We start from the raw sequence: 24,297 nt of genomic DNA, 5'->3' as shown, positions 1-24,297 counted from the left end.
AAGTCATTCACCTGGACTGTCACACTCATCAAATAGCATAGGTACATCCTTCTCTTTAGAGATCTAAAACTATGAAAGGCACATTTTTTTTTTAAATTTATGTATTCATTTATTTCTTAAAAAGAGAAAAATTCAAGTATCTTGACACACATGAAGAAAGTAAGGTTGGTAAGGTTGCAGTTTGACTGGTCAAGTTTTACAGTAATTTTAAGGAAAAAAAAAGTACATTTTTTGTAGTTTTCTTGACAAAAATATGGGTTTTTTTAACTTTTTGACACAATTATTAATGGAAAATTGTGCATGTTCTGTGTATAATTTGGACCTAACGGTAATTTTTTTTACAATTTTTAACCAACATTTGACTGATCGACTACCCAACCCTAAAAGGAAGCATATTATAGGTCTTAAAAGAGAACTGTTAGAGCACCTATGATGTTTTCCCTAGGTAAAAGGGGTAGACACAGTACCCATAATAATTTAACTAGTATGGTTAATACACAAAATACCAGTGTAATACATTTCCATGTGATAAAGCACAGATACTTTCATAAAACCATACAACACCACCATTTATGCAAAAAGTATAATGTATAGAAAAATTAATAACCTCTTCAGTTATAGGTATAAACGTTATATAAAGTATAAGAAAAACCATCTGAAAATCATTTAAATATATTATTGTTGATAGGCAGTAGTAATATTTACCAGGTGAAACTGAAAATTAAAAAGGTATGATAAGTACAGACAGACAGGAATACAGAGACCACTTTCTCAAGTTTTTCTATCAGGAGAAATGATGCAGGTTAAACAAGGGTCCCTAGTAAGGCCTTACATACTATCATAACAACAAACCTCCCAAACTTAACTAATTTAGAAAAATGATTAACCACAACAGAATACATAGACAATATTGCCTTTTTGCTCAGATTGCTTTCTACAGGAATTTGACAATGCTGAGAAGTCATCAATTTCTAACTCTATACTCAGTCAGTTTAAATTAGTCATGCTATGTTTTCATATATAAAAGGAACTCTTAATTGAGAAATTAAATGCAAAAGTCTTCTGCAGCTCAGATTGAGATGTACTAAATTCTATGCTGTACGCTGAGGCGGTAAACTGGAATTTATCTTTTCTGGCATCCAGTACCAGTGTTGCATAAAGAATTTAAAAAGACTAAAGAAAAGAATAATTTTTCTTTAATTAATCCTATTTTTATTAAAATGATTATATGATAAGCTTTTCAAAGCTGCTGAATTAAATGGTACTGAAAAGGTACTAAATTATTTGTAGTTGACTTAAGATAAAAAAGGACAAGAAGATTAAAATAATATGAGCACTGTTAATGAAAAATAAGAATAAAACATTTTAATCTGTTTTGGTACAATGTACATAGACTATATGCTAGGGCAGTGGTTTTCAAACTTTTTTCATTTGCAGACTCCTAAAAAAATTTTGAATGGAGGCGTGGACCCCTTTAAATTGTAAGTGTCGGTATTCACATCCATTTGATCGATCACAGGCATCTTCTGCAGATCCCTTAGACAGTCTGCAGATGCCCATGGGTCCACAGACCATAGGTTAAAACTCACTATGCTAGACTATCATTTAAATGGTTTTCTAAAGAGTTCCTCTTTTACTCTTAGAGAGCTAAGCAATAAATATTACAAGTACAAACATTTCCAAAAATTAACCTACTGCTGCCATAGGCCCCCCTCTACACATTACAGGTATCATGCAATTAACTGGTTAATTGCACCCAGCTACATGCACGAAGTAATTGTTATCTGATAAAAAGTTTCAACCAGCTTCGAAGTTAGACCTCAAAAATGTGTATTAATTTTATAGCTGGTTGTTACTGAGCTTTAACTTGCAGGTATAGCAGGGTGTCCCATGCGGCTTGAAGCCCTGTCAGCTGACAGGGGCTCCCAGCCACAGGGGTGCACCATGCCCAGTATGAAACCCTGAGCCCTGGGAATTGTGGCTGCCACGATACCCAAGGGTCAGGGGCATGTGAAACTCCAGCCCACACGGGGCTCTCAGGCCTGACTGCGCCTCACGCAATAAGGTGCAATTGGATCTAATGTGCAATCCCATAATTGCATCTTCTGCTATGCACAGGTAGCATGGTAGGAGATAAAATTGCGTGGATCATGCATTAGATCCAATTGCGCCTTTACCTGCACATGAGGGGACCTTAGAGTACATACAACAGAATGCTATGTATATAAAGTCAACCTTATTTTAAAAAGAAAGCGTCAGTTCTTAACTATAGATACCGAAATACAAACATTTGATTTAACAATACAAACCTTTACTGGCTTTGTCTAAATGCTGGAAATCTTCAACAAAATTCAGAACATCTGGATACCTTTCTTCACAAACATCAACCAAAAAATGGAGCAAAGTTGTTTTCTGATCTGCTGATTTAGTGTCCTTTAACTAGGGAGAGAAAAAAAATGTTGGGAATAAGAATGCTTCTAAATATTTTTATAGCCCATGTGAATTGAAATTGTATTTGAATGTAGAATCCAAAAGAACAGAGTTGGAAGGGACTTCAAGAGATTATTACAGCCAGCCGTCCTCAAAACAGGTTAATTCATGTCCAAACCATTCCTAAAAAACATTTATCAAATCCCTACTTAAAAAAAAAAATTCCAGCAATACAAATTCCACAACCTCTCTAGATAACTGCCCCTTTTCTTAACTACCCATATAATTAGAAAGTTCTCCCTCACACCTGGCCTCAATCTCCCATATTGCAACTTAAAACCATTACTTCTGGTTCTGTCCCTGTAGACAGAGAACAAATATACATACAACACACATATATACTCACACATGTATGTATATATGTGTGTGTATGTGTACACACACACACACACACACACACACACACACACACACACATATATAAATATAGAAATGAAGGAAAGAGGGAGCACTTAATGTTTCCATACAAATATATAAAACATTAACTGCTCCCTCTGCCTTCTCTTTGCTAAATTAAATAATCCCAATTCTTGAAACTTTTCTCCACATATCATGCTTTCTAGAAATCTATTGCGGCCTCTCATCTAGACCAATTTCACTTTGTCTACATCTTTCTTAAAGGTGCTCTGCCCCATGGAACCTATTGTAGTTACAGCCTCACCAGAGCTGAAGAGAGTGAAGAATTACTTCCTGTGACTTTTGTGCCCCTATTAAAACAAGCAAGTATGCTATTAGCTTTCCTGCAACAATATTAGACTTTTGACTCAAAATCAGCATATCAGCTTTAACCTCCCCAAAATCCCTTTCTGCAGTTCTGCTGCCTAGAGCCAGTCACGCCACAGACAAAAGACAAATCAGTTAAACTGATGCAGCTCTTTAAAGCAAACCTGAACATAATCAATAGGCTGTTTTGGATTTTTCTTGTTAATTAAAATTCTTCATAGATTGACTTTAATATTGATCACTTTCACCCTTATCTACTGAGTATTTAATTTTTATTTAGATAAAACCAAAGTAGTGTACTAATTTTCATATTTAAAACATAAGCACTTCTAGTAAAATGCCTAGAGTACTGTAAAAGCTTAGATTTATTAAGCAAGCAATGGTAAATGACCTTTTTTGTTAAAAAAGGAAAAGGAAAAAAGGAAGGAAAATAAGATGTTCTAGCAACAAGCTCGAATTTAGTTCCAGTCTTAAAAAATTAATCATGCAATTGAAATGCAGGTGAACCCTGACTATTTACACCAATATATCAATACCTAGAGCTGCTTTATGTGAAAAAAATCTGCTTTTAAAACAACTCTGAAAAGTATGTGAATTTGTTTCCAAATACTGTATATTGATCCAACTGAAAGTGCCACTGACGCCTTAAGAAAGTGTCCTTGAATACTCCTGAATTGTATTCCTTAGAGATTCCACAAGTTTCACTTTAAAATATATATTCCAGTTTTCAAAATATTACTAGTTTCAAAGACATTCTATATTCTAAAACTCAGGATATTACTGGAACCAAAATAAAATTTAAGTATAGCACAGTATACAGAACACATTGGTCTGAAACTATTCTTAAAAAATAACAATACAATTAATATAAAAATGATATTCAAGCCTAAACTGACATCAAGGAAAATCTTAAATAATTCTAAATTACGCCTCATACAAGCATTCAATTTCTGCTGGTAGAGTTACTGCTCTCCCAGGAGAAACCATAGTAGATAGATGTTCAAGGCTTTTTCTCCCAGAGTAAAAATGGCCAATCCAGGAGAAAAATTACATGAGTAACAACCAAATTTAAATCATTCCTTGGAGAGTTTCTTCTGTACATGCTGTGCTTTTCCCCATACTCTCCAGGAGACAACTTTTCACTCTCAGGATTCTGCTGCTCCAGCAGAGAGCAGAACGTGCCCCCTTTGCAATCCCAACATTGTGATGCCAGAAACTCAGGCTGACCATGGGCATTCTGTATCAGCCAATCAGCGCTGCCCCATGAACTGCTGCTTTGATTTAGTCTGTAAAGTGCCACACTCTAACCTACCTTGTATGCGTGCGCGCCAGCATTCATGCATGCACGCACGTACGTAACTATTTAAATAAGGAAGGATATCACTAAGGTACTATAATAAAATGCCTGGTGCCCCGCTGACTTTCAGAAGCAGCAAAAACAATAGCATTCAATTCAAAAAAGTTTGCTGCAGAACCTCAACAGATTGTAGTTGTCAACCCCAGTGTCTGACAACTATTGGCCCTCTCCTGATGAATCTAAGACCAGAAACTGGTAATATGTACTTTATCTCAAAACTTTAAAATGGATAATAATACTTGCAGTTTTGTGAAAGAAAGTCCATTTCTGAAAAAAGAAAAACAGACTATTCTTTGAGCTCATCTAAAGTGAAAGCAAGAGCATTCTTGGTAGCAGCCCCACAATTCAGGAATTTGCTCCCATTTGACATAATGATGCAAACTTCATATCATTTAGGAAGCCCTGCAAGACACAAGCTGCCCACCCATGATGAGTCAGAAAATTCTCTATTTTACAATTTCAAGGTCAATTCCCATGGATATTGAAATACACATCCATGTGTGCAAAAGTTTTTGATCTATTTACTCTATCCTGACTCATTTCCAAACCCAGTTCAACTGAAGTAGAACAGCTCCATTGCCTCTAGACAAGGTTAGATTTTACAAAATATATAACTATATGATAAAAAAAATTGATACGCTCCTGTTTCCAGTGCTGGTATATTTTTAAACTGACTAATGCAGTTAATATTTACATCTAACCATCTCTCTCTCTCTCTCTGTGTATATATAACAGGAGTTTTTTTTTATTGAGAGCTCCAATTCAGTAGTAGTTTATTATGCAGTACTAGTATACTGTGATGACCACAGAATGGTTCTGATTGTTGCAAATGTCACCTTTTCTTTTCTTTTCAAATGAGGTAATTCAATCACACATTTTGATCATCTCAATTGTCAAAAACATATTCTGGTAAAGATGCTTTATGTTTATCATCAATAGTTTCAAACTTGATGATTGAAAACAAGTTGCATTTTTCTCACAGATTATAAAATACCTGCTTCAGTGATAGGCCACCATTAAAGACATCCCATTCATAGAAACATGAATACAGAGACTTTTTAAAACCTAATTAGATATGTTAACCTATTAAGCATTTACGGAATCTCATTTTTAAATCCAAGTAACCTCGGAGATAGGTCCAAACCTTGTGGTTATGAACATATTAACATTTATAAGGAATATATGATCATCAGTGGCCCATTATAGTGTAACAATTGTACATAATACTTAAATATATTAGAACTAGCACAATTTTTAGTTGTTTTTTCATAAATAATCACTTGGGCTAAAATATCCCATATCTGATCTTGGTTTAAAAGGGATTTATTTTTAAAATAAAATCAGGTTCCTGTCTCTCTAACCAATCACTGTAGTCAGTCATATCATTAGCAATGCTGAAAAATATTTTTCACACTAACTAAATAAAGAAACATTTTTGAACACAGGTAAGTAATATAAATTCTTGACCTTTAAGATGTGCAAATTTGTAGATGACTAGTTCTAAGGAATGATTTCTGGGCTAATTAAAACACTAACAGTTATATGCTCTTTCCATTTTTTTTTTATATAAAAATACATATATATTATATATATATACACTCAATTTTCTAAGATAAAGCATAACCACCATCGAGTAAAGAGGTGTCATTACCTCCTTCCATCTAATCCTGTTGATGGAGCCCAAAAACTGCATTCACTTTAAAAAAAAGAAAACAGCTACACCACAGTACAGACTCATGTTGAATCTGTACCTCCCCAAATTCTCTTTCTGCCGTGCTGTCATCCAACCAGTTGTCACCCATTTTGTATTTGTGCTTTTGATTATTCTTCCTGAGATGCAGAACCTTGCATTTGTCAGCACTGAACTTCATCCTAGCAGCTCTAGCCTTCCAATCTATCAGAAACTTTCTAAAGTGGGCTCCTATCTTCCAATGTGCTTCCAATCTTTTCCAGTTTGATGTAGTCTGCTAATAAGCTCAGGGAGCTCTCTATTTCAGCATCCAAATTATTAATAAAAATATTAATGAGCACCGGACCCAAGACAAACCCTAGGTAAGTAGGTATGAGGAGCTGGGTAGGTAAACAGACTTCAACTTTGCGTTCCTATCGTTACAAGGGAAACTACATCGTGTCCTTCCCAAAACACATTATGGTTTGCTGGAAGAGAAGGTATTCTCTCCCTGCTCTACATTATAAGGCCCCTGGTCCTGCCAAAAACCTTCCCTCTGTTATTTTCCTAGGCCAGGGATGGCCAACCTGTGGCACACATGCTACAAGTGGCATGGACAGCCTTTACATGTGGCACACCACAGATCACTAAGGGGACAGGCAGCACAGCAGCAGATATAACAAAAGGCAGAAAACAGAGCAGCAGGCTGGGCAGAGAAGGGGGATCAAATCAGCATACCACAAACGAAAGTTGCCCCCGCCCTCCCATCTGTCTACAACAAGGTTCTTGATACTTTAAGGCAAGTGTCAAACACACGGGTCATGGACTGGATCTGGCCCACAGAACTGGGTCATCCAGCCTAGTTTGCCCTGACTCCAGCTATGATGTGGGACCTCCCTGCAGAAGCAGCCAAGAGCCAGCAATAGCAAGCTTCTTCCCACACTGCTACAGGGGTGCAGCTTGGGTGCTTGCCTGTCACCAAGGGAGCAAGACACAGTGCCAATCTTGTTCCCACAGTGCTGCCAGGTCTTTAGCACTGTGCTTGATTGCAACCATGAGAAAATCCCAGGCTTTTTCCTTCAATGTTGTTGGGGCTACAGCACTGCAGCTCAGACCCAGGCACACACTGCGGTGCCACAGGCACTGCAGCACCACAGATCTTGCCTGCCAAACACTGGACTGCCAAGCCCCATCATCCAAGTGAAAGCCATGGTGCTGGAGCCCCAACAGCACTGTGGCCAGAAGCCCAGCTCCACAGCTTTTTCCCGTAGCAGAAGTCAAGCACCCAGGAAGCTGGCCTTCTTGCCCCTGGATTCCCAACTGGCTGCAGTGGGTGTCACGTGTGGTGCCTATCCCAGACCAGCCCTGCACATCACAACAGAACTGGCCAAGGTGAACACAGTGTGCACTGGATTCGGCATGCAGGGAGCAGAGAGAAAGGGGTCTATGGGACTAGCTTTGCACCATTCTTCTGACCCATGGACTGGTCCCACACCATTCATCTAGCCCATGGTGCCAAGTGAGTTTGACAAACCCACCTTTAAGGGCAATGACCTAGACCAAGGACAGAGCACAGCTATTTTCTACAGCTCTTTAAAGGGCATTAGGAAAAAGCATATCCTTATGGCACATGCACAGAGGCAGAATTAAGGTTACATGGGTAACCTTAATTATTAAGGTTAAACATTAAATTTGGCATTTTTATTGTGCAGATGTGTAATACAGAAACCTAAATAAGAGAGTCTGTGTTATTTGGAACTTGTTGTCATCCTTATCTACTAATGGATATTGGGATAGTGAATGTGGGCAAGAGGTAACCACATTTTTGCTAATGCCATGTGCATGGGAGTTTGCTGTTGACCACTGAAAAACATACAACTAGAAGGATTATACTTATGTTGATGACACCAGTTCTGGAACCCAGTGGCTTTCTGGGGTGTACACAGGGGAGATTGAACCTCCCTGTCCTTGTCTATATAGAGCTTTTCTGACATGTCTGTCACAACTTGTAACATGGAGTTTACAGAATGAGCAGAAAACTCTGTAAGCTCGCATGATGGCACTAAATTGAAGGATTTCCATGTGTAATTTCAAATCACTTGGTAACGGTGTATATGTCTTGCATCTGAAGGTGGCTCAGGTAGAACTTCAACCGGTCCTGTACATGGTTGTGAAGATTCATTGTCAGGTAAGGAACTGAAAATATCTCGTTCCTCAGATGTATTTGGCCTACCTACCAGGGGACCTCCTTGAGGATTAGGGGAAGAACCACAATCCATTTACTCAAATGTGTCACAACCCAAAGTTGTGATTTTTTGTTTGTGTGTGCGCTTCGGCACAGCTAAATTATTTCCCGCCAAATTTGTCGCTTTCTTTGCACGGTGGAGTTCTCTGTTGCTAGAGAACTCTGGTGCAGCGGGGGATTTCCTGCCGGATTGCAGTTTCTTTGCAGTGTGCATCTCTTTCTTGCACTGTAGTGATACACGTTGCAAAGAAGTTCCCGCCATTTGTATTAGGATCCGCGCCATGTTATTGGTCAATTCCTAATTTAGGCACACGTGGCGGCTAGCGATTGGCTTGCTAGCCATACAAAAGGCTTGGGTAGTTTCTGCCCAAGCTGGAGGAGGGAGGAAGAGAGAGAGAGAGATTCTGTGTGAAGATCTCCAAGCGCTGTGGACCCTTGCGGACCCAATGCACCTCCCCTAAGCAGGCAAGAGAGGCAATAGAACCGAGCCTACGGAGCTTTCGCTTCTCGCCTCTCCCCGTCACCGAGCACAATCCCTAGATGTATCCCTTTCCTGTAATTTCGGACCCCGCGGAGCCTAGCAAACTCCGGGGAAAGCTTATTGGACCCACGGAGCCTGAATAACTCCGGGGAGATTTTTGAACCCAACTTAACCAGACCTGCGGAGCCTAGCAAACTCCGTGGGAGCAATCGTTTTGTCAGAATCCTCCAACGAGGGTTCAAGTGGGAGCTGTGCCTGGAAACTTGTCCAGCCTACACCGATACCATCTTTGGGTGTAAGTAAACAATCTTTTCAATCAACCATTTCGCCTCCGTGATTAATTCTAACTCATGTGCGCAAAACCGCTTCGCGGCTCTCTCCCACCCCGCGTGCACCGGAGACGGGTCCGTTACGACCCCAGTTCGCCCCCAGCTTGCCCATGGCGGCCAGAATGGGATCGGAATCACCGCCGCGCATGGTGACGAGGGCGGGCTCGGGGCCCAGCCCGCACAAAATGATATCTAGATGCGGAGCTCCTGATTGCAGGCTAAGTCTCTTCCTTTGTATCCTTGACAAGGCTTCCCTATGAATCCTAGAAGATCCCTATGGCCACTGCAATAAGACAATTTCTGTTTATAACCAGATCACCTGAAAAGGGTGCCTGATAGTGGATTGGCAACTATTCTTTAGGCCCCTGTATACAAACATGAGGCGGCACTGAGGGTACGTGCATGGCCTCAGCTAAGGCTAATTAGCTGCGAAAATGCTAGTCTTGTACTCATACACAGACCTACAGTGCATTCATACTGAGTCTATGAAGAACAATGGGTTATAATCTAAGTCCTGTTATAAACCACATTAAAAAGAAATTGATTAAAATATGATGTGGAAGGAGTTGCAGCATAATTTGGGGGTGGTTTAACTGACAGTTCATTTCAGGCTGCAGGGTAACTTGTGGGAACTGAACAGTTATCCTACATGAAGTGATTTTATCTTCTAACAGCATGGTACACTGTTTGGGGTATTCTACTTATATGTGATGTGAACAGCATTGAAAAACAGGAGTCAGTAGTGCATAAGAAACAAAGAATCAGAAAGCAGTGGTAACTAGATGAAAGCCAACAGCCTTTTATACAGAGGAAAATTACACTTTGTAGCAACACAATCAGAAATAAAAAAAATAGGGACCAAAAAAATAATTTAGTACATCCCTGTGATCTTGTCAGAGTCAGATATACCTAGATCATCCTAGATTGATACTTGCTTTAACTATGTGAAAGGAATTTCACAACTTCAGTAAGTAGCCTGTTCCCATGAATAACTATGCTTATAGTTAGAAATTATTTCCTAAAGTCTAACCTAGATCATCTTTATTTGCAAATTAAGCCAATTATCTCTTGTCCAACCCCAGCAGACACGGAAAACAATTGTTCACTGTCTTTCTTATAGCAACATGTTGTATGTTGGAAGAATATATGGTTGACTGACCACCCTCATCTTATCTTTTCTAAGACTAAACAAATGCAACTCCTTCAAACTTTCCTAGCATGTCATATTTTCTCGTTATTATTCTTGTTGCTTTCCTCTAGTATCTTTCTCTAACAGTTGGCATATTCAGTTCGGGGTCCATTATGAAAGGCAGATGTTAAATACTGCTGCCTTGCTGGATATTTTCCAAAATATACCATTTAAAATGTGGACCATTTCTCCAATTTAACAGGATCATTTTAAATGCTAACAGTGTTTTTCAAATTCCTTAGCAGCCTGGGAAGGGTTGTGTCACCTGCACATTGAGTGCAAAGTATGTATTTAAAATCAAAGTTGTTAATGTAAATATTGGATAGATCCAGGCTCAGGACAAATCTTGTGCAACCCTACTTGAAATGTCTTGACAATTGGAATCAAACACCTTTTATTATTGCTCTCTGATTCTGATCATAAAAAGTAGTTATCTTTCTTCATAAAGGGCATTATTGTTCCGTTGCGTCTTCCTTGGACTTTGCAGTGACATCACACTGGGCATGGGACAGGTTGGAGAGTATTTAAGAAATGGGATGCAAATTTAGAACTAATTTGAACTGTAAATGCCCTGAAGAAGACATCTCTCAATTTGTTCATTAAACTGCAACCCCCTGAAGTATTGCATAAATAAATTAAATTAAATTAAATACTGGAGACAGGTAGGCTAAAGGGGCTGACCACCACAAATTAAAAGATTCCCCTCTCATATAAAAAAGGCAAAAATATATGAATTGCTGTAATAAGTAAATTATCTTAGAATACAACATAGTAATGTGACCTTTTTGTAGTTTGGTTTATGTTTAAACTTTTACAAGCTTCTACATTTGTCATAAGTTATACTCACACTACATGACTCTTAATAACTGTCATTTTATCTTAAATCTGATGTGAAAAAGACTAGTTCTGTATTAAACTAACACTCTTAGAAATTATGACACTAATTGAAAGGTATAAAAGAATGAAACTTTAGAGATCTAATTGGCGAAAATCAAAACAAGGAATTTAAGTACAGTAATACAGGAAAAAAGTGGAGCATTATGAGAATTGAACATGCATAAAATTTTTAACTCACTTTACATAGAGAGCTGAGGTTAAATCCAAAGGTCTGTGCATTCCGAGAGCCGGCATTCATGTAGTTTCCCATTAATAACACTAGTTCCAGTAACTTGCTAAAGCTTTTGCTCTTCTTTATCTCTTCACAGGCAGCACTGACAGCCATGATGTCAGGTTTGATGTTGTTCACCTGCTCCTCAAACTGAAGCTTAAAGAGAATAGCACTGAGCCGTGGCCGTAGTCTCTTCACATCGCTCATCTGATTGAAAAGAAAATAGGAGATTTCCTTTAAAATTCATACTAGACTTTGGTACTGTACAAATGCATATAATCTAGGATGATTTATTGGTGTGAAAGACTTGAAGAAGCAATATATCTCCTATAACTGATAGCAAATGGATGAATGAAAGAATGAGGGACACTTGGGTTAGCAACTGAAATCCTGGCTTCTGGTTGCTAATAAGAACCGTTCCCTCTTCCCCCTCCAATAAGTAGTATGTGTAAGCAAAAAAAGATAAACTGTCATCATATATCACATCTGTCAACTTGTATACTAAATTCTATAAAACTAATCCAAGTTTATGACCCAGTAGTTGCAAAGAAATAATAAAAAAGTAGTTTAAATGTTTTTGTTCCAAAAGTAGCATTCATTTTTCACTGCAAATATTTAACTAGTTATTTTAATCACAGCCCAGCTTAACTTAACAAAATAAAAGTAACTTGTTAAGAAATATGAAATACGGTACACTTAAATGTAGAATTTGATGTAGAATTTGTTTCTATAATATAGGTGTATATCCCACCAGAGCAGTTGGTACAAAATAATTTGTTAGGCAAACTACATGCTACTAAAAAACACTAGCAATTGTTTTTATATGCAAGATACTTTACTTTCTTTACACTGTACTGATAGAACTTTTTAAAGTTATACTGCAACCTTCATGCATTTGAAGCCCCATTGAGGTCAATGAGTTTTAACAAGAAAATTATTTTATCTCATTTGCTCCATGTACGGACTATGCAGTAGCACATTTCATCACTTCTGAAGACCAAACTCATTGCACATCAGGTGATTCCTTCAAAGCTCCATTCCTCACCACTGCCTGCCATCCTTCTATTTCCTCCATCTCCCTTTTCCCTGCAACTCCTCCCTCTATCTCTGTGCCCTGCTAGACCAGGGTCACATGACCGCTCTCACCAATGGCAGGAACTCTTTCTCCCTTCATTTACTGAAGAATTTCCATTCCCCTTCTCTCTAAATCAGACTCCCCAACTGTCCCTGCCAGATGTTCTTTGCATCTCCACTCTTCCATCCCTGGGTCATCCATTTTTGTCTACCGTGCCAATGTTTCTGTTTGCACCCCCATTTCCATTTCCCCCATGCCAACAGCTCTGTATCTCACTACCCAGATCCTCATCAAAGCTACTAGCTCTTCTTCAACTCACAACAAGACCTCCCGGTCTCTTTTTTCCATGTTGGGGCTCTATGCATGCCAAATGCCTTCCCCCAGCTTCTTTTCAGAAAGGATTTTGTTTGCCCTGCCATTACCTCTTCTCTCACTACCAGAGCACCCCCTACCTTGAATCCTCTCCACATGCCTGAAGCTGTGTGACAGTTAACAATTCCTTCTTGTTCCACCATTTAAAACTTACTGCCAGCTATTTGTTCAATATATAGGTTATTAAGTTTATCAACATGTTAAAACTTTTTGTTCTTAGCAGAGTTGACCAGTAATACCTAAGAGTATACCTGTGACAAGATTCTACAGACAACTACAGAAGTGCTTGGATCTGTGACTGTGCTCAAAGCATTTTCTACCTTTCACTTTGCTGCTTTCCCCATAATCAGTAGGACTTTAGTCAATGATGCCTACAAACATTCCCTAAAATTATGGAATTAATTAGATACAGCATACAAAATTTACTGAGTCAATTATGTATATGAAAAGATGTGGGTGGATCCAGAAGTTGGGGGAGGTACAGAACATGCACAGTTCCTGCCAAAGCCACTCCTTTGACAAGGCTTCAAAACTTAGAGCCTGAACATTGCTGCTCACTCTCTCCACTACCCTGCCCTCCCTCTTCCCCCACCCAACCTCTTAGCCTGCTATTGAAAACTTGGCAGCATGGGAAAGCAGGGGGGAAGGTGGTGAGCAGCACCAGCATGAACTCTCTGGGATCCAGAGCCACACAAAAGCACTGGCTGACAGAGGCTGTACTGACAAGCAGGTAAACTCAGGGAGCTCGCTGCACATGTGGTATACAGCTAAAGGGGAGAGGGTATATAAAAGCACCCGCTGCACTGTCCCTGAATCTGTCCCCGTAAACAGAGTTCAGGTTGAGTTTGTGGCCTACAAAATTACAATACCATGTATTGGCATATTAAGCACAGCAGCCCCACAACCCCAAGTATTATGGAATATATATCCTGGAAGTAGGTAGATCCTGGATGCAATCTAATATGATGGCACCACTTAGCATTTCCTTTAGCAATGCTAAAGTATTAATCACTAGGAAACAAACACATGCCTATTAACAAACAAATAAAACAATGCGGACAGCCTGTGTTAAATATGCACAAAGTAGCATCCAACATCCAATCATGTCCAGTGGTTCTCAATACTTTTAGACTCAAGCCAGCCCTTGGAAAAAATGCAAGCTCTTGACCTTTCACGTGTGTTTTGACTATGGAAAAATAATACAGCAAGTCTTCTGTTACAAAAAACCCAGAAAGACCACAACAGGGCTAAATGCTTTTTACACTATGGATTCCTATTTTAAATCTCAGAGTATATCCTATGAATCATGTACAGGTGCTTGCATACCTAACAGCTGTGCAGGCCGGGAGTGGTCCAAGGCTTTCGGGGGCGCGTGGTGGGCTGTGGCCAGCAGCCCTGGCACGTGGGTCGGGGAATGCAGGCCGGCGGACTAGAATTAGGCACGGACGCGTAGCGGTTGATTAAAGACTATTTTACTTACACCGTAGATGGTCGTGGTGCAGGCAGGAGAAAACTTCGCTTAAGTTGCAGTTACAAAACTCGTACGAACAAGACCCATAGAAAAACTCGAGCCTCTTGAAATAACTCGGAAAGAGCTCTGGATACACACACACACACACACAAAGTTTGCTAGGCTCCGTGGACCGAGCACACAGGGAAGGGTTCGTCGAGGGATTAGGCGGCGACGGGGAGAGGCTAGAGGTTGATCAGGCCCCTTCTTAAGGCACACGCTGGGTTTGTTAGGCTCTGCAGCGCTTAGAGTTCTTCACAAGATGTGAAGTCCTCCTTCTCCTCCTCCAGATGGTTGTGGAGTCCTCCAACTTGGGTGGAAACCGCTCAAGCCTCTTATACGGCTAACAAGCCAATCGCTAGCCGCCACGTGGGAATAATTTAGAAACAGACAATAGTGGGTAACAAATTTGCATGCGGGTGGCGGGAACTCCTTTGCACCGGGGTTTTCTCTTTGCAACTGAGAATTGCACCATGCAAAGAAAGCTCCTCGTGGTGGGAAATAATTCTGCAGTGCCGAAGCACACACAAAATCATACCCTTGGGTTATGACAACAGCAAACAGTACTCTGGTTGAGAATCAGTGGCTTAGTTTTTGGACTATGTAAATTCAGATTAAATCATCATAGCAGGTGTTCAAGAATAAGCCAGTGAAGTATCAAGTTGCAAATTTCCAGGAATAACTCTGAAGTGCAGACTACTGAAACTCCAGGTAATGTGCTTGAAAATCTCTGGAGCTGCCCATCTCTCAAAAGATGTTTTGCTTAAGTTCTGTTTACAGTTAGTCCCAGTGGGCCACACTCCACCAGCCCTCAAAGAAAATCCCCTTTCAATGCTCTTTTTGCTTTGAGCCCACAACTACAGCAAATGCAAAGTGGGATTTTAGTTTTGATTTTTTTGTTAGTTTGGTTTGGGATTTTCTTTTGGTTTGAGGGTTTTTTTCAGGGAGGGGAAGTACAGCTTTTCTAAGGTCTAAACTTTTCTTTTGGTACAGTCAGCTGAAATGATCTCCTTTAAATACAGGGGAACAAAGCCAGAAAAATCTCTTATTTACCCGATTTGATTGTGCCAACACTACCTTCTCTTCCACTGCCTCAAGTTCAAGCTTCTTATCCATACCCTAACAAAACTATGGCCCTCTACTCTCCTGATTCTTAGGTTCCCCATGCCCCTTCTGATATCCAGTGATTCACAATGATATTTCTTGATCCCTACAAGATCGCTCCTCCCATTAAAATTTCGACACTTTCTCCTATATCAGTACAATTACTCTGAGCAAGCACACAGACACTGCCTTCTCCATAGTTAGATTCTTTAATTTATCTATTCCAACCATTTGTTTTGCCTTTCTTATTAAAACTAAAGTTATATATATCATCAGGTAGATTATAATACATCAATACAACACCCTACATATACATCAATACCACCCTACAGAGTCTCCATTATTTGAAAGATCGTCTCAAACTAGCAGTTATTAAAACTTCAAAAATAAATATTGACTTAATATGCATAATCATTATTGCAGAAATGAAAAGGCTATGAAAGATACTCTACAGATTAGTTACGTGTGTAGTACTCCTTCACTAAGAATCCCCAAATTTTTACTGGTTTAAACTAGCAATAAAATTACTGTTCTTTTAGATTAGCTGCCATTTAGATAGTAAATATGGCAGCTATTGCCAATGTGAACAAGACACAAAACTGTCAATTAATTTTGAAAGAATTTTCAAATAAACAGTAATTGAGATCTGAGATGTTTTAAAAAAAATGAAAGTATTAATTAAAGTTTTCCTATAGAACCTTGAGTGAATCTAGATATCCTAGAAAATGTTTGGTGATTCCAAAACAGTCTTTTGCATTTTCCTCCAAGATTAAATAGAAAAATTCCACTGAAGTTATCTACATCATTTTTATATTGTCTATCTTGACTCTGGTACTAGAGTAGAATACTCTATCAAACCAGCAGCACCCACAGATCAGTACATCAAGTCCATTCATTTTAAGCAGTGTTAAACACCAGATGTTTTGCAGCCGGCCAGCTGAATACATGGAAATACCTCCGAGACATTAATAAAAATTAAAAGTCTGCGAAACCCATTTGTATAAAATTTGTGCTTTTTGGTTTCAAAAGAAAGGTCAGAAGCCATTAAAAAAAAAATCAAAGAAATCATAGAAATAATAGAAAATTGGGGTTGGAAGGGACCTCAGGTGATCATCTAGTCCTCAAAGCAGGACCATCCTCAACTAGATTATCTCAGCCAACGCCTTGTCTAGCTGGGTTTTGAAAACTTCCAAGGATAGAGATTCCACCACCTCTCAGTGTAACCTGTTCCAGTGTTCTAATACTCTCCTAGTGAAAAGGTTGTTCCTAATATCTTACTTAAATTTCCCTTGCTGCAACTTGAGACCATTGCTCCTTGTTCTGTCATCTGCCACCACTGAAAATAGTCTAACTCCATTGTCTTTTGAACCTCCCTTCAGGTAGTTGAAGGCTGCTATTAAATCCCTTCTTAGTCTTCTCTTGTCCATACTAAATAAGCCCAGTTCCCTTAGCCTCCCCTCAGAAGTTATGTCCCCCAGACGCTTCACTATTTTTGTTGCCCTCTGCTGGACTCTTGCCAATTGGTCCATATCCTTTCTGTAGTGGGGGGAAAGGGGGGTGCGAAACTGAACACAATATTCCAGATATGGCCTCACCAATACTGAATAGAGGGGAATAATCACTTACCTTGATCTGCTGGCAACACTCCTACCAATGCAGCCCAGGATGCTGTTAGCCTTCTTTGCAACAAAGGCACACTGTTGACTTATTCAGCTAATTGTCCACTGTAACCCCCAGGTCGTTTTCTACAGAGCTGCTGCCCAACCAGTCAGCCTCCAGCAAGTACTGGTGCATGGGATTGTTCTCTCGTAAGTGCAGAACTCTGCACTTGCCCTTGCTGAACCTCATGAGATTCCTTTTGGCCCAGTCCTCCAATTTGTCTAGGTCACTCTGAATCCCAGCCCAGCCCTACCCTCCAGCATATCTACTACTCCCCCCAGCTTGGTGTCATCTGCAAACATGCTGAGGGTGCACTCTATGCCATCTTCCAAGTCATTGATGAAGACTTTGAACCAAACCAGCCCCAAGACCAACCCGTGGGGCACTCCACTTGATACCAGCTGCCTACTAGACACTGGGTCATCGATTACTACCCTCTGAACTCAATGCTCCAGCCAGTTTTCTATCCACCTTACAGTCCATTCATCCAGCCTGTACTTCCTTACCTTGCCTGCAAGAACTTTGTGGGAGACCGTATCAAAAATATACCTGCCCACATCCACAGAGCCAGTTACCTTATCATAGAAGGCAACCAGGTTGATCAGGCATGACTTGCCCTTGGTGAATTCATGCTGACTGTTCCTCATTTGAAAATCTGTTACATGATTTTTCCAGGGACTGGTCTGTAGTTCTCTAGATCCTTCTTCTTCTCTTTCTTAAATATGAACACTATGGTTGGCCTTCTCTGATCATCCAGGACCTCTCCTGATAGCCATGAATTTTCAAAGATGATGGCCAGTGGCTCTACAATCTCATCAGCTAACTCCCTCAGCACCCTCGGGGACATCCCATCCAGCCCCATAGACTTGTACACATCCAAATTTTCCAAGTAGTTCTTTCACCACTGAGGGCTGCTCACCTCCTCCCCAAACTGTGCTGCCCGGCAAAGTAGTCTGGGAGCTGACCTTGCCTGTGAAAACTGAGGTAAAAAGGCACTGAGCACTTCAGCCTTTTCTGCATCCTCTGTCAGAAGGTTGCCTCCCACATTCAGTAAGGGACACACATTTTCCCTGATCCTCCTCTTGCTAAGGAGACACTTGTAAAAGACACTTCTGTTACCCTTCATATTCCTTGCTACCTACAACTCCAGCTGAGCTTTAGCCTTTCTGACTTCATCTCTGCATGTCTAAATAATGCTCTTATATTCTTCCCTAGTTATTTTTCCAAGTTTCCACTTCTTATAAGCTTTCTTTTTGTGATTTAGTTTACTGAAGAGTCCCCTGCTAAGCCAAAGTGGTCTTCTGCAATACTTGCTAGTCTTCCTGCACATCAGGATGGTTAGTTCCTGCACTCTCAGTAAGGCTTATTTAAAAATACAGCCAGCTCTCCTGGACTCCTCTCCCCTTCAGTTTGGCTTCCCAGCGGATCCTGCCCATGAGTTCCACAAACAAGTCAAAGTCTGCTTTTCTCAGGTCCAGGATCTTTACTGTGCTGCTCTCCATCCTTCCTTTCCTCAGGGTCCTAAACACAAATCACCCTGTGGTCACTGCTGCCCAAGCTGCCATCCACTACTACATTTCCCACCGATTCATCCCTGTTTGTGAGCAGCAAATGAAGAAGACAATGGCCCCTAGCTGACCTCAAAATATTTCTCACCTCTTTTTCAAAACAGCAGCATATGAATCAGGATTGGAATTGTAGTTTCGTGCAACTAGATGTTTTTCTTCTTATTATAGTAAAGTGTCACCACATGACAACTGCTTTAAAAAACTAAAAATCTCTACTTTTTCCAGAGTAAAAAAGTGAATGGTAATAGGGTTATTTCACACTCAGTAGTAATAAATATCAGATGAGGCTTATTTCTGCTTGTGTGCTCAAACTTGGAAGAAGTTTTTAATTACAATGTTTCTTAAGCCATTGCATGCTGCTTCTTTTCATTTGTATTTATGTTCTACATTTTTGTTTATATCATCTGTTCCACATTACAACATTTTAACTGGGATATGAAGTCTTAAATCTTATATTATTAATCCTAATAGGTATGGACCGGGGAAATAAAACCTCATTGTTAGAACAACTGCAATATCACTGCCATTCATAGAAACTTAACAGTATTTTTAAGTTCTCTTGCTTCAGTGGGGCTTTTTGGCACTCATCTAACTGCTGATTTAATCAGCTACTAGATAAAAGCACCAAAAAAGGTCCACTAAAGCAGCCAACCTATAGAGATGTTGGGCGAGCTGGGTCTAAATAATGGAGCGCCTCTTCCAGGCATGTGCTGGGTTCAGCACGGGGGCATACAGCGTTTAAAGTAAAACACTGGGTTTTTTTTAACGTCTGTAAGCGGCCGCAATTCTTAACATGCTAAATGGTATATAGAGTCAAAACCCAGCAGTTCTTTTGAAGGATTTAGCCTAATCAGATCTTTGGCATGGACAAATGTTGAGTTTAAAATAAAACTAACTTCACACTTCATTTTAAAAATGTGCAAGTTATGCTTCAAAGGCAATCTCAAAATTATGTTTTTGCATACCACAAAGGTACATGCTGCATCAAGACCCCTATTTGCCAGTCACCCCCACCCCCAGAAGTTGAATGACATCAGGAACATAGGATAGAAAGGTATCACCCAGGTTACTGAGTCCAATGCCCTGCTATGATGAACAACCATACAAGTTAAATCCAAAATGCTGCACTGCCCTTTGAGGTGGCCCCATACTACAAGCTAAAAAGCATCTTCCGAGAGAGTAGAGATATTAGGATTTTTGGTATAAAATCCCAAGTCCTCAAAAATTAAAATGTGCCAAAGAAATAGAGCAGGAGAAAGAACAAAGACACCAATAATATCTTAGATCCCTTCAATAGCAGGGAATTTATTAGGTAAAATATGCCTTGATGATCCTTAAGAAGCAGACCATGTGCCAAGGAACCTGAAAGAGAAAAACCCTTTAAAAGTTTTTGCCAATGTAATTTGGAAGAAAATTCTCTCCTAACAAAATCTGAGGAGGTATTCAGAGGAAGACATGCCAGTCAGGTACTGCAGTACCACTACAAGAACTGGCTTATCTTGTCCAATATCCCATTTCTAGCTGTGACTAACCACTGATGCTTCAGGAAACAAGATAAAACAAAACCCAGAGAAGCCAAGTTATGCCTTAAAGGGGCGATTTTTTTTTTTATTTGACCCTAACAGGTAAAAAGAAGCACCTATGAAACATAATATTAATTGATTAAAAATTAAATAAATATATAGGGTAACAAGTATTGTATGCATATTATAAGATCAAGCGAGAAATAAAGTATGAACAAAGAAATAAAACCATATCCAGAAAGGCCTGTCAACACTATTATGCACATTACATTCCTTGCATACACATACTAAAGGATTTTGTGTAGTCTAAGTTAAAGAATATCCTTAAGAAAAAGACACCAACAATGTCTCAAGGACTCCAAGAAACATCAATGTGAAAAGCTTCAAGTACTTGATAATTTGTACCTTATTTGTTCATTTTACCCTGTCTCATAGGACTGATGTGAAGACAAACCCATAAATTACTGTGAAGCAGTCAGATACTGATTTGATGAATTCCACAGAAAAGCCCATGAAGAAATTCGTAATTGTATATTTAGTGCACAGTTTAAATGCTATATAAAAATTAAGGTATGGGGCTCCATATTCAATGAAAGAGAAAAAAATAACTATTGCACTCTTTCCTGTACTATGAATGAAGCAGAGGTTGTATATTATTGTGGGGAGTGTCATTCTATCATTTAATTAAAAACTGAATCAGAATATGTATAGATACAAAGAAGCCAGAAAAAGTTACTCTGGCCTTTTATGCTGCCACACAACATTAGAAAATTGTGCTAAACTTCAATCCACTGTTTATCGATCCTACACAGTTTTGGCTATGCTGCTTTCTAGTTTTCCCATACACTGAAAACATTTTGGAATAAAATATTTGCTACCATATAATACACCTCCAGATATAACATACATCCTATTTTGGGAAGTTCCACGACAGACAAAAGATCTTACCTTACAGTATAAGAAAGTAACTGATATCGGATCTCCAGAGCTGAGGGGCCAGGCACCAGGGGTTGAAGGATACACGCTAAGGCTGAAGGCTTGAGAGCCATGTACTTGAGCTGGAGGCTTAGGGGTTGAGAACTGCGCACACGGGCTGGGGGCTGCACATCATAACCTAATCTGGCTGGAGCTGCATGGCAGGCCTGATCTGGCCATGCTGGTGTCAGGGCTCCATGCCAGGTACAACCTAGCACACAGACCCAGAGCCAGCACATGGTTCCAAACTTGGTATGCTGGTTTCAGCCAGCATGCGACTCCAGAGCCAGCACACAGGGACTAAGGACAGATATTCAAAAAGCCTAAGCCAGGTTAGTCTAACCTGCCTAGGTTGAATCAGTTTGTAATCACTCAGACATTCCCTCTGGACTGAAGAAATGCCAGCACATGCCTGCAATGGCTCAGGCTAGAAACCGGGGGGGGACACTGGAGCAGCTCTCCCTTCCCTTCCACAGTGCTGAGCTAAGGGTGGGCATGGCCAGGCCCCAGCAGGACCTCTGATTAGAGAGGTCTGCCTGCACCATCCCAGGATTTTCCCTTACTGCTCAAGGAGCGGGAGTGTTGCCAGCTCCCAGCCCCAGGCTAGCACTCTGAGATAAATGGGGGGTGAGGGGAGGTGCAGTGCATGCATCTGTTGATGATACTGAGCTCTTCAATCCACCTCCTCCCTACTTCTTCATACTATCTAGAAACCTGACCGATGAGGGAGCCAGAAGGGAGCTGATAACTGTATTTATCAGCCCATCAACAAAACAAAAGCCTCTCTCATTAGTTCAAGCTCTTCTTAAACAGCTTTTGTCAAGAATGGAAGAGAGAGTCATTACCAGCTGACCAGCTGAATAGCTCCAAAAAGCCCTAAGTGGACACTGTTCTGTCTGCCTGTTCCAGTGAAATTGAAGACACACACCCAGACACATCTCAGAATTAGCTAGCAGTCCACATGCCTAAGCTCCGTGGGGCTGGGGTCTGTGCTGTGGGAGATGGGAAGGGGGCATGCGAGCCCCATCTGTGGAGAATGGGAAGATGAACAGAGAGCAGCAAGGGAAGCCAGGCAGACCCTGCTGTGCCTGCAGTCTCTGCTGGAGCTCCAGCCAGGGAGCAGAGGGGCAGAGCCAGCCCTGGTCTCTGAAGCAGACAGCACAGTCCAGGGCTGCAAAGTATCTGGAATGCTGGGGAACTCTAGTTTAACTTAAACCAGGAAGGAGTCTGGGATAGATACTGAATAAACTGGTTTGACCCAAATCAGTTAAGTCTGATACTACATTCAACCAGGTTTATCTTGAACTAGTTTCAACCATTTTCAAATTGATTTATGTGCACTGAACTTCTTTTCTGTTACAGGTTTAAACCAGTGTCTGATTACTTAAACCAGTTTATGTATAATATCTGTCCCTAGCCACGCAGGTTATATCTGGTGCACCAAGTCCAGCCATGGACCAACCCCTCATGCCTGCACAATCCAACATGCAGTCGAGTATGGAAATTTGGCAAGGGGAAGGGGAAGAAGGTGGGGGAAAGCAGTGGCAACTGTAATTGCCATGGCTCCCAGAGCTGTAAGAACTCCCTCAGGCAAACATCTGGACCCATGGGGAGCCCCTTGCCTTGTATATAAGGCCCTTTCCCTCACCTCCAAAAACTGATCTTGCTGGACAGATTTATAGTTAGCTATACAGTTTAATTATTTTCATCCTCTTCCATTAAAAAAGAACTTACATTTTGTCTGGTGGCATTTCCCTCAAGGGCAGACATCTTAAAAATCCTTCATTTAATTCTCTTAGCCTTAACTCACTCTAATGTTTTGCTACCCCTCTTTTCCTCTCACAAGTCTTACATTTATAATCCTTGGTTGATTTTCCTTCTTAAGTTTCCTTCCCTATAACAAACTTTTAGTGACTGAACAGCACTTTATGAGACCATGAATTTTTATGTCAGAAAAATGTTAGCTTATTGAGCACTAATTTACATAAATTAAGATTAATAAAAGTAACAATAGTTAGTACTGTAGTGTTTTACATTTATACATACTTCAGAGTGTACAAATATTAACTTACAAACATCATGTTTTCATTAATATATCAATAATGAAAAATAGTTTATTTTTGGACCCTTTAGATTATTCCAAATTGGCAAATTTTACTATTTCATATCTGTTGCTGAATTAAGAAAACTCATTAATTTGCTTTTCTGATGCATTATAGGAATACATTCCTTGGCATTCTTTGTCCAGCTAACTCATCTTAACTGCTTCCCTTTTATTCCTCACTTCAATGAATTCTACTCAACTGTCTTGTACATTTAGGTTGCCAGTCTTTAATTTGCTTACAAATTGATTTCTGTGTACCTAGTTACTTTTGATGAAGGGAAGTCCCATAGGAGTCCCAAGTTTTCCCACAGCCTGCCCTGGTCCAGGAATATTTTGTTCTTGTTCTCATCAATGAAATATAATGTTCTTATAAGCCTCTGACAAAGGATGTGAGTACAGCTTCTACAATACTATTATGACTACATTATTGGGCTGACAGAAGCCTTTCACTAAGTGGAACAATTTGAATAAGAAGGATAGTTGGAAGAAAAATTACCCAGTTGTGTTATTAAATAATGTTGAGGTTACATTCCTGCTATAAGAATAGGCCTTTTATGGGCTAGTTATGGTTGTAAATAACAAAGCTTCTTTTAAGTCATAATAATAAACAACATCTAGTGAAATGTGCAAAAAAAGTGACATGTCAGCCAATGAACAGTCACAACTAATATACAATCAAGGAAAAAATTATTAATAGGTTTTCTAAATTCTATTAAGAGAAATATAGTAAAATAAAGATTTAACGGGTGATCTGGATTTTAGCAAATAAATACACACTTTGTCAATTTGAGAAACAGCATCAAAACTTAGGATCAA

General features: G+C 39.9%; 1 protein-coding gene across 3 annotated transcripts in view; it reads right to left on the bottom strand.

Moving 5' to 3' along the window:
* Positions 1-24,297, bottom strand: part of DIAPH3 (diaphanous related formin 3) — a 487,575-nt gene that overhangs the window by 224,084 nt on the left and 239,194 nt on the right. For all 3 annotated transcript variants that reach the window (XM_059723010.1, XM_019500535.2, XM_014608394.3), the window contains 2 exons: positions 11,559-11,798; positions 2,310-2,439 (listed from right to left, as the gene is read on the bottom strand). In XM_059723010.1, the coding sequence (XP_059578993.1) occupies positions 2,310-2,439; positions 11,559-11,798 (370 nt within the window). The remainder of the gene's footprint in view (positions 1-2,309; positions 2,440-11,558; positions 11,799-24,297) is intronic.

The sequence above is a fragment of the Alligator mississippiensis genome, chromosome 1 (assembly GCF_030867095.1).
Source record: "Alligator mississippiensis isolate rAllMis1 chromosome 1, rAllMis1, whole genome shotgun sequence".
NCBI classification, from domain to species: domain Eukaryota; kingdom Metazoa; phylum Chordata; order Crocodylia; family Alligatoridae; genus Alligator; species Alligator mississippiensis.
Note: the sequence above shows the minus strand (reverse complement) of the source record. Positions and strands in the feature narration are given on the sequence as shown.